At 43.1% G+C, this 12,500-nt stretch overlaps 3 protein-coding genes across 3 annotated transcripts in view; 2 read left to right on the forward strand and 1 right to left on the reverse strand.

The window, feature by feature from the left end:
• The window catches only part of LOC306741585 (niq CART3-like), an 11,330-nt gene extending 10,461 nt beyond the window's left edge, over positions 1–869 (forward strand). The window contains exon 4 of the mRNA XM_079223890.1: positions 570–869. Within this exon, the coding sequence (XP_079080016.1) occupies positions 570–677 (108 nt within the window). The 3' untranslated portion in view covers positions 678–869. The remainder of the gene's footprint in view (positions 1–569) is intronic.
• Positions 870–2,148: 1,279 nt separating this feature from the next.
• LOC306741587 (small ribosomal subunit protein eS17) lies at positions 2,149–9,612 on the reverse strand. Its single transcript, XM_079223893.1, has 5 exons — positions 9,532–9,612; positions 8,721–8,872; positions 7,856–7,961; positions 6,305–6,370; positions 2,149–2,257 (listed from the first exon to the last, which is right to left on the reverse strand). Exons 1-5 carry the CDS (start codon positions 9,532–9,534, stop codon positions 2,180–2,182), a joined length of 405 nt encoding a protein of 134 aa, XP_079080019.1. The 5' UTR covers positions 9,535–9,612; the 3' UTR covers positions 2,149–2,179.
• An 897-nt stretch (positions 9,613–10,509) lies between these two features.
• Positions 10,510–12,500, forward strand: part of commd9 (COMM domain containing 9) — a 2,766-nt gene continuing 775 nt past the window's right edge. Inside the window, exons 1-5 of the mRNA XM_079223899.1 lie at positions 10,510–10,593; positions 11,320–11,436; positions 11,571–11,710; positions 12,197–12,231; positions 12,358–12,461. Coding sequence (XP_079080025.1) covers positions 10,540–10,593; positions 11,320–11,436; positions 11,571–11,710; positions 12,197–12,231; positions 12,358–12,461 — 450 coding nt within the window. The 5' untranslated portion in view covers positions 10,510–10,539. The remainder of the gene's footprint in view (positions 10,594–11,319; positions 11,437–11,570; positions 11,711–12,196; positions 12,232–12,357; positions 12,462–12,500) is intronic.

Here is a 12,500-nt window from a genome sequence, read left to right on the forward strand (position 1 = left end):
TAGTAATAATACTACACTAATATGTAGTATAATGTATACATTACATATTTTTAAAATGCATTCTTTATATTTATTAAACTGTATCTTAATGTATTTATTATTCATGGTAAAATGTATTCTATATATTATTCATTCATACATAATTAATTGTACGTATTTATGCTATACTTCTGTAATTCTATATATTGTATATATTTATTAAATATATTTTGTATTTCATATTTCATTTATTATACATATTATTCTTTAAATATAGTTTTGTTTTATACATAATTTATTCTATATATTACACATTAATATTTAATAAAACTTTTATTTTTATTATCTAACACAAGGTGGCGCCACTTCCTTTTTTTACTTGTACAACTAAAGTCTAACTGAGCATCCAATAAAAAGACTAGTTTATACTGCATTCATATGTATATTTATATACTGTATTTAAATACTTACCAGATAGTATCCGACTCCTCGACAATGTTCAGTTTATTAACGGGGTTCTCCGTGTGTGTGTGTGGTGTGTGTGTGGTTCTCCGTGTGTGTGTGTGTGTGTGTGGTTCTCTGGTTCTCAGTGTGACCTCGGGGAACACTGCGCCGTGAGGAAAGGTTCTCGCATCGGGAAGATGTGTGACTGTCCTCGAGGAGCGTTCTGCAACTTCTTCCTGCTGAAGTGCCTGTGACTGACCAATCAGAGCGGAGCAGCTGGGGACCAATCAGAGCGGAGCAGCTGGTGACCAATCAGAGCGGAGCAGCTGGTGACCAATCAGAGCGGAGCAGCAAGAGTCTATTTTAAGAAGCTTATTTTACATATTAAAACATTAATAAGTCTCCGTGTCACGTAGCTTTTAGAGGTTCATGTGAAATATTAAAGTGTTTGATCTTCTGTACTCTATTTTATTTCTCCTTCATCAGGAGTCTTCCTCAGTCCATATATGGGCTTCTGGTGAGACACGGTAACACCACATGGCACATAATGGCCTTAAGTCAGTAGAAGTCCATGTTTATGACACTATTCCACCATAAATATTAACAAACCATGAATATGACGAGAGAAAACATCAAAGTTCATATCGTTAGCGTGACGCTACACAGGATTAGCTCACCGTTCTGGAAACATTAGAACCTTCAGAATCTCCTAACGCCACAAATACACAAGTCAAGCCCCGACCAGTGAAACCTTTTGCAGTACGAGTTATGAGTTATGACTGAAGCGTGACTGAATATCCACAGGCTGCTGGTGTAGCTGCAGGGGACCGAGGTGCGTTCAAAGACCAGGAAGAAAGTGGTGGATCTGACACGATGGCTCAATTTTTGCAATAAATGAATTATTAAAAATAAACTTCACTTAATCAAAGCCAAACTAGGCAGAGATTTATTATGTTTAAAAAGAATTAATATGCACAAATAAAATGAGAATTATCCTGGAAGATTATTTTATATATTTTCCTTTCCTGTGTTCCATCATTAACAAATACAGCATAACAGGCACCTCCTTCGTGTTACGTTTCTAATCACATCTATATTTCACATTATGCATTTTAACCTTTTGAAGCCGCGCCTCGTTTCTAAAAGAAAGTGTTTTAAAACGTGACCTTGCATAACTCAACCACAGTCGATTACATTCATTTAAATTGCTAAAATACCGTAACTCTTGTTAATAATAATCGTTAAGTTTCACTAAAACCTGTAAGTTCCTCTCAGCGAGGACTCAAACGCTTCCTGTCCTGTGCGTGGAAACAAAGATCGGATCCTCAGACAGAGAGTACCTCCTCACACACGGAAACACCTTTCCTCTCGCGCTACAAAATCCTACGGTCCTTTAACGCTGCGTAGACCTCGTGTGTGTCTCTCACACACACACACACACACACACACACACACACACACACACACACACACACACACACACACACACACACACACACACACACAGGTCCCTGCTTGAGTCATCGTTACAGTGTAGACCTGAAGAACTGGTTTGACTGCCTCCTCATAACGGGCAGCGCTTTCATGGTCGTGTTCATCGCTGCACAACAGTGTATTAACTCTGGAGCTCTCAACTCCTTTGATCCACCTTGCTGGATGTTTATAGTTATGATCACAATATGTTTATTCATAGAGAACCTCGTAGAGCAGTAAGTCCAGCAGCCGTTTTGTCCCAAAGGTTTTATTGAAAGAAGGTCTAGACTCCTCGAGGCTGCTTGAAGTTCATGCCGACGGTGGGCTGGGTCACCTGCAGGTTGGACAGGCCGCCGAAGTCCTGGAGAGAACAGAGAAGGTGTGAGACCAGAGGACAGAGAAGGTGTGAGACCAGAGGACAGAGAAGGTGTGAGACCAGAGGACAGAGAAGGTGTGAGACCAGAGGACAGAGAAGGTGTGAGACCAGCAGGTGGAGAACAGAGTGTGTGAGACCAGCAGGTGGAGGACAGAGAGTGTGTGAGACCAGCAGGTGGAGGACAGAGTGTGTGAGAGCTTCAGGGTCTGAGAGGAACGAGGATCCTTCAGACACGGGAAAGAGTCTCAGTTGTTCTTCCTGTACTATCAATGACCTGACGACGAGGACGCCATGGCCACTTTCGATACAGGACACACACACACTAGATACAGGACACACACACACACTATACAGGACACACACACACACACACTAGATACAGGACACACACACACACACTAGATACAGGACACACACACACACTATACAGGACACACACTAGATACAGGACACACACACACACACTATACAGGACACACTATACAGGACACACTATACAGGACACACACACACACACACTATACAGGACACACACACACACACACTATACAGGACACACACACACACACACTATACAGGACACACACACACACACTATACAGGACACACACACACACACTATACAGGACACACACACACACACACTATACAGGACACACACACACACACACACACACACTATACAGGACACACACACACACACTAGATACAGGACACACACACACACACTATACAGGACACACTATACAGGACACACTATACACACTATATATACACACAATACAGGACACACTATACACACTATATATACACTATATATATACACAATACAGGACACACACACACTATACAGGACACACACACACTATACAGGACACACACACACTATACAGGACACACACACACTATACAGGACACACACACACTATACAGGACACACACACACTATACAGGACACACACTATACAGGACACACACACACTACAGGACACACACACACTACAGGACACACACACACTACAGGACACACACACACACTATACAGGACACACACACACACTATACAGGACACACACACACTACAGGACACACACACACTACAGGACACACACACACTACAGGACACACACACACACACTATACAGGACACACACACACACACTATACAGGACACACACACACACTATACAGGACACACACACACTATACAGGACACACACACACTATACAGGACACACACACACTATACAGGACACACACACACACACTATACAGGACACACACACACACACACTAACAGAACACACACACACACTAACAGAACACACACACTATACACACTAACAGAACACACACACTATACACACTAACAGAACACACACACTATACAGAACACACACACACACTCACTAACAGAACACACACACTCACTAACAGAACACACACACTCACTAACAGAACACACACACACACACACTAACAGAACACACACACACTATACAGGACACACACACACACACACTAACAGAACACACACACACACTAACAGAACACACACACTATACACACTAACAGAACACACACACTATACACACTAACAGAACACACACACTATACAGAACACACACACACTATACACACTAACAGAACACACACACTCACTAACAGAACACACACACACACTCACTAACAGAACACACACACTCACTAACAGAACACACACACTCACTAACAGAACACACACACTCACTAACAGAACACACACACTATACAGGACACACACACTCACTAACAGAACACACTCACTAACAGAACACACTCACTAACAGAACACACACACACACTATACAGGACACACACACACACACACTATACAGGACACACACACACACACACTATACAGGACACACACACACTCACTAACAGAACACACACACTCACTAACAGAACACACACACTCACTAACAGAACACACACACTCACTAACAGAACACACACACTCACTAACAGAACACACACTCACTAACAGAACACACACACAATACAGGACACACACACAATACAGGACACACACACAATACAGGACACACACACAATACAGGACACACACACACACACAATACAGGACACACACACACACACTATACAGGACACACACACACACTAACAGGACACACACACACACTAACAGGACACACACACACACTAACAGAACACACACACTAACAGAACACACACACTAACAGGACACACACACTAACAGAACACACACACACACTATACAGGACACACACACACACTATACAGGACACACACACACACACTATACAGGACACACACACACACACTATACAGGACACACACACACTATACAGGACACACACACACTATACAGGACACACACACACACACTATACAGGACACACACACACACACTAACAGAACACACACACACACTAACAGAACACACACACTATACACACTAACAGAACACACACACTATACACACTAACAGAACACACACACACACACACTCACTAACAGAACACACACACTCACTAACAGAACACACACACTCACTAACAGAACACACACACTCACTAACAGAACACACACACACACTATACAGGACACACACACACTCACTAACAGAACACACACACTCACTAACAGAACACACACACTCACTAACAGAACACACACACACTCACTAACAGAACACACACACACTAACAGGACACACACACACACTAACAGGACACACACACACACTAACAGGACACACACACACACTAACAGGACACACACACACACTAACAGAACACACACACTAACAGGACACACACACACACTAACAGAACACACACACACACTATACAGGACACACACACACACTAACAGGACACACACACACACTAACAGAACACACACACACACTATACAGGACACACACACACACTAACAGGACACACACACACACTATACAGGACACACACACACACACACTAACAGAACACACACACACACTATACAGGACACACACACACTAACAGAACACACACACACTAACAGAACACACACACTATACAGGACACACACACACACACACACACTATACAGGACACACACACACTAACAGAACACACACACACTAACAGAACACACACACACTAACAGAACACACACACACTAACAGAACACACACACACTAACAGAACACACACACACACACACACTATACAGGACACACACACACACTAACAGAACACACACACACACTAACAGAACACACACACACACACACACACACTATACAGGACACACACACACACTAACAGAACACACACACACACTAACAGAACACACACACTATACACACTAACAGGACACACACACTATACAGGACACACACACACACACACACTATACAGGACACACACACACACACTATACAGGACACACACACACACTAACAGAACACACACACTACACACACTAACAGAACACACACACTATACAGGACACACACACACTATACAGGACACACACACACACTATACAGAACACACACACACACTATACAGAACACACACACACTCACACACACACACACTATACAGAACACACACACTCACACACACACACACACACACACTATACAGAACACACACACTCACACACACACTATACAGAACACACACACTCACACACTCACTCACACACACACACACACTCACACACACACACACTCACACACACAGAACCTCGACCACTCTTTAGAGGCGTTGACTCAAAGTTCAACACCATCTTGGTTCTGACTTTCACCTCAAAGTTTGTTTTGGTATTTAATCTAAAGCTCTTGACTGTGAGGTACAAGTAAAGTCTGGAATCAGGTGTTAATAATAATGATAATAATAATAATAATGATGATAATAATACAGTTCGATAGAGGAGCCGGTAAAGCATTCTCTTATTAAAGATACACCAGAGAAGTACAAGTACCTCGTTAGTACTAATACTGTGAAGACTCACCAGCAGCTTCAGCATCTCCTTTGTGTCGGGGTCCACTTCGATGAGCTCCTGGTCCAGAGCCGACACCTGCACACACACACACACACACACACACACACACACACACACACACACACACACACACACACACACACACACACACACACACACACACGTTACGGCTCAGCTCCAGACTCCTGAGGAACCAGCAGGTGGAGGACAGAGTGTGTGAGAGCTTCAGGGTCTGAGAGGAACGAGGATCCTTCAGACACGGGAAAGAGTCTCAGTTGTTCTTCCTGTACTATCAATGACCTGACGACGAGGACGCCATGGCCACTTTCGATACAGGACACACACACACTAGATACAGGACACACACACACACACACACACACACTTTGCTTCCTGCAACAGAAACCTCCCTCTCTCGTGTTCATACGGAAAGAAAACACCTCCAGGTCTGATCCAGGTACTGAACACCTGCAGCCGGTTCCTGAGCTGAAACACTTCTGTTCACTACGGATGACTGCGCCTGGCAGCAGCGAACGATAGCCTGTGTGTAGCTAGCTAGCTAGCATCAGCCTTTTAACAGAGCTGAAAGGTAAACGGTCAATAGTGTGGCTGCATTTCACAAAAAGATGTGAACAAGGCGACGTGCAGCGCAGCAGTTCTGTCACCAGACCGCCTGCTCTTTCATATTGTTCATAGTCTGAAGTGGTTCATATTCATAGGATACTTTAAACAGTTCATTTATAGGAATGTGCCGCGGCAATAAACAAGCTGTTCTTTATGTCGTCAAGAAGAATCGCTGATTAAGCATCGGTTCAGGTTTAGAGATCGTAACGATCCCACCCGTCTGAGCCGAGACCCTCAGAGCGGTGACAGATTCATGAATAGTTTAGATTAATTATAATGAGTAAATCTGCATTGCTACCAGCTTTCCTGCTTCAACCCAAAAGCAGCATTGAAACACGTTTGACACAAAAACTAAATGCGTTTCCCTCCAGCGGTCCTTCAATGTTACGCTTCTCATTTAAATCTCTCCTCGAATAATCTGTTCACTCTCATCCCATTCTGTTTAAACTATGACGTCATGTGACCTCAGTCATGTGACCTCAGTCATGTGACCTCAAGAGCTTCAGGAAGTGAACATGAAGAGGAATGTAGTAAAAACATTTAGAACACGGCTTTTTAAACATTGGTAAAACTTGTTCATATATAGATTCCACTGTTTTTAAATGTTTGTAAACGAGTAAAATAAGTTCTCTACATCCTCCATAACTAATATAATATGTTCTCTACATCCTCCATAACTATATTTCATGTTCTCTACATCCTCCATAACTAATATAATATGTTCTCTACATCCTCCATAACTATATTTCATGTTCTCTACATCCTCCATAACTAATATAATATGTTCTCTACATCCTCCATAACTAATATAATATGTTCTCTACATCCTCCATAACTGTATTTCATGCTTGGCTCAGACGAGGTGAAACCAGTTCACCCTCCTGTGTGTACTGGTGGACACTGGGGTGCTCCTGTGCTCGTGGTGCGTTCACTGACCTCAGGAACGTAGTTGTCCCTCCTCTCCCGCTCCTCCTCCTGCAGCTTGATGGAGATGCCTCTGACTGGACCTCTCTGGATCCTCTTCATCAGATGCGTCACATACCTACAGAGGCAGAACCCGCCATGAGAACACAGAACATCGAGAGGAACAGAAGGTGTGAGACCAGCAGCCTCCTGAGGAACCAGCAGGTGGAGGACAGAGTGTGTGAGACCAGCAGGTGGAGGACAGAGTGTGTGAGACCAGCAGATGGAGGACAGAGTGTGTGAGACCAGCAGGTGGAGGACAGAGTGTGTGAGACCAGCAGGTGGAGGACAGAGTGTGTGAGACCAGCAGGTGGAGGACAGAGTGTGTGAGACCAGCAGGTGGAGGACAGAGTGTGTGAGACCAGCAGGTGGAGGACAGAGTGTGTGAGACCAGCAGGTGGAGGACAGAGTGTGTGAGAGCTTCAGGGTCTGAGAGGAACGAGGATCCTTCAGACACGGGAAAGAGTCTCAGTTGTTCTTCCTGTACTATCAATGACCTGACGACGAGGACGCCATGGCCACTTTCGATACAGGACACACACACACACACACTGGACACACACACACACACACTGGACACACACACACACACACACTGGATACAACACACACACTGGATACAACACACACACACACACACTGGATACAACACACACACACACTGGACACACACACACACACACACTGGATACAACACACACACACACAGGATACAACACACACACACACTGGATACAACACACACACACACTGGATACAACACACACACACACACACAGGATACAACACACACACACACACACACACACACACACACACACACACACAGTGAACGGACCCAGCGATCTTGTTGCGCAGCTTCTTGCTCGGGATGATGGCGATCTCCTCGCAGACGCGCTTGTTGGTGTGGAAGTCGCTGCCCAGCCGGGTGTAGTACTTCTCGATGATGACCCGCGCGGCCTTCTTCACCGTCTTGGTCCTGACGCGTCCCTGGAGCAGCAAACAACCCATCAGTCTACAGTTCACTACAGGCGTCCCTCTTGATAACACACTGAATGAACAAAGATGTGGATCTCTTGTTTAAGGAGATCCAAGGAGAGATGTTGGAGCGGAAGCCATGATCTCGGCTGCATACTACAGGTATTAATACCTGCATGAATGCACAGCTACTGCAGCCGATGGACTACCTCACCTCACCTGCTCGCTCATGCGGTGCAACGCTCCTCGCGCCGGCCGGTGAGCTTTAACCCACCGCGCCGCTTTAAGCGCGGTATTCCCGGGGCGACCCTCGGCTGCGGCCGGTCGGCCTCAGGTGGAAGCTTCATATTTATAAGTGAGCCGCTTTAAATGTCCGTGTTTTTAACCCACTGAAGTAACATTCATACTCTGCCGTTTCGGAACTTTAAACCGATGAAACGTGGAAGAGAACCGCTCTTTATTCAGCTCGAGAGCGGCGCCACCGAGCGGCAGTTTCTCAGCTACAATACCGTAAATAAATGGCTCCGTTTAAATCATCTAACACCAATACTGCGGTACTCCCGTGGATTAAACCCTCCGGTGTCCGTTTATTAAACTACTGAAGAACAAACAACCTTTAAACGCGAGGATTGGTTCAGATTAGTCAGGTAGGCATGTGAAAAAATACCCACCATGTTGGATCGGCCTGGTAAAAGAGAACGAGCAGACTTCCGGCGGAACTTTAAATCCACGGGCGGAAGTCGAGAAGAGAAACGCGCTGCGCCGCTGCGCCCTCTGGCGGCCGGAAGACGGAACTACAACAACACGTATTTAGATCTTTTACTGAAGTAAACATATAACAGTATTATATGTACATTATACCCTAAATTACCCTAAGTATCCTTTCCATATTTTATCATATATTTATTAAAAAACAGATATTGTTTTAATCTTTTAGTGTTAAATCCTGCACAATTTATTTTCTTTCTTTTTTCTCTATTTGAATGAAATTGTTGCGTATTTTCATGAAAGATTCTATATAAATAAATAAAGTGGAGTTAATGCCACACAGTAAAATAATACTCTGTTACATTAAAAATACTAATAATACATGGTAAAAATACTCTGCTACCTTAAAATGTTCTTTCAGTAAAAGTAAAAGTACTCCATTTTGAGAGTAAAAGTACTTCATTTTGAGAGTAAAAGTACTCCATTAAGAGATTAATATTAATAAACGTACAGACAGAACATGAGAAAATAACTCCTAAAATAAAATACAACTAAATACAACTAACATATAATCTAACAAACACTAAAAAACATTTTACTATTTTAAAGTATTTGTATTCACCTCAAAGATCATTAACTGTGTATTAATTATTACACGGATCAGTTTGTATGATTTATTATTAAATAGTTTTATTGCAATAAAACGGAAGAAAGTGTAAAAATGTTTTTTATATATGTGTTTTTCTGCTTATTGTTTTCATATTTTAGAAACATATTTATTCTTAACGTGTTCTGTATTTTTAAATAAATTAAATAATAATATATGTGTATATTTGTATATAAAGTTTCTATTTAATGAAGTTTATAATGACGTTTCTTCCGGTTTTAGTTTTCCGGAGTGAACTTCATCTCCCGTGAGCGGCAGCGTCACGTGTCTGTCACGTGACACTCACGTGACGTCACGCGTCAAGATGGCTGCCGATGTCTCCTCCGAACATTTCGACAACTTGCAGCTTCTCCTGAAGGTATTGATCTCTGAAGATAGCCACGTTGCTCGTGCTTCGATCGCCGCTGATCGATATGAATTCATATTGGATTAATAATATTTAGCCTGCTGACGTCACTGCGTCTCATTCGGCTCAGCCTGTTTATGGATATAATGTAAATAATAAAAGACATACATCTTTATGTACACGCAATGATTCAGTCTGCTTCATTAAAATCATATTTTGTACTTTATTATAAAGTTTATTTATTTATTAATTAGTTTGTTTTCCCTGATGAATGAATGATTAAATATTAAAGCTGTTTATTGGATTTATGATGTTTTCTTATTAGCAGTTTTTATTTTAGAAACAAAACCGAATATTTAGTGGCAGGAAGTACTTTTACTCACGTACTTCTATGAGGTACTTGTACTTCTCATATTGTACTTTTCACTACATTTATCAGCTTTAGATACTTCACACGTTCACATCATTAATCCACTAATACATGATGTAATCATAACTAGAATACAATAATATAGTTGATTCTGCACAATGAGTACTTTTACTTTTGGTACTTTGAGTATATTTTGATGATTTGATGATACTTTTGTAGTTGTACTTGTACCAGAGTATTTCTACACTGTAGTGTTAGTACTTTTACTATAATGTCCAAGGTTTTTAAAATACATAAAAAGAAGAAGCTGGAGGTCACATGACCAGTGTCTCCTGTGCTCCTCTTGACCTTTGACCTTTGACCCTGAGGCTCCGTCTAAAGACGCCGTGAAGGACGTCTGTGTTCAGAGTCACAGACGAGCGAGTGAACGAGAGACGGAGACGACGGCCGAGACGCTGAAGATCAGCAGAGAGGAGGCTGAGAAGGTACACACACACACACACACACACACACACACACACACACACACACACACACACACACACCAGCTGTTGCTCTCAGGCGTCTGGACATCGCTGGGTAATCTCAGGTATTCTTTGTTTGCATTGTGTCCCTCCAGCTGGTCCAGTCCCTCCACGTTCTCTCGCATCACGTTCTCTTCTACAACCTGGGTTCTCCGGAGCAGATCCTCCTTCTGTTCCCCGACTCGTTCCACTCCAGCCTGAAGAACCTGATCACCAAGATCCTGCTGGAGAACAGGTCCGACCCCCTGTAGCCCCAACCTCCTCCTATTGGCTGGTTGCATGTGATGACATCACAGCCTGTATGACACCATGACATCAGTCTGTATGACATCACATTCTGTATGACATCACATCCTGTATGACATCATGACATCACATCCTGTATGACATCATGACATCACATCCTGTATGACATCACATCCTGTATGACATCACATCCTGTATGACATCATGACATCAGTCTGTATGACATCACATCCTGTATGACATCACATCCTGTATGACATCATGACATCACATCCTGTATGACATCACATCCTGTATGACATCATGACATCACATCCTGTATGACATCATGACATCAGTCTGTATGACATCACATCCTGTATGACATCACATCCTGTATGACATCATGACATCACATCCTGTATGACATCACATCCTGTATGACATCATGACATCACATCCTGTATGACATCACGTGTTTCTTTATGTTTTTCAGCCCGACGTGGAGAAGCCAAGCTCTCAGAGACCAGAGTGAGTGTGTGTGTGTTTTAAACTGTGTGTGTGTGTGTGTGTGTGTGTGTGTTAAACTGTGTGTTTTAAACTCTGTGTGTGTGTGTGTGTGTGTGTGTGTGTGTGTGTGTGTGTGTGTGTGTGTAGTCTCTCTCCCCCAGCTGAAGGAGGTGGACTGGAGAGTCGGCATGGTAACCGGCTCAGACTCAGTCAGTCGGATGTCCGTCCCGACCGTCCTGGTTCAGCTCAAGGTGAGACCTGAACCTGAACCAAGACCTGCTGGGGGTCTG

This window comes from Taurulus bubalis, assembly GCF_910589615.1.
Source record: "Taurulus bubalis genome assembly, chromosome: 9".
In the NCBI taxonomy this organism is placed as follows: Eukaryota; Metazoa; Chordata; class Actinopteri; order Perciformes; family Cottidae; genus Taurulus; species Taurulus bubalis.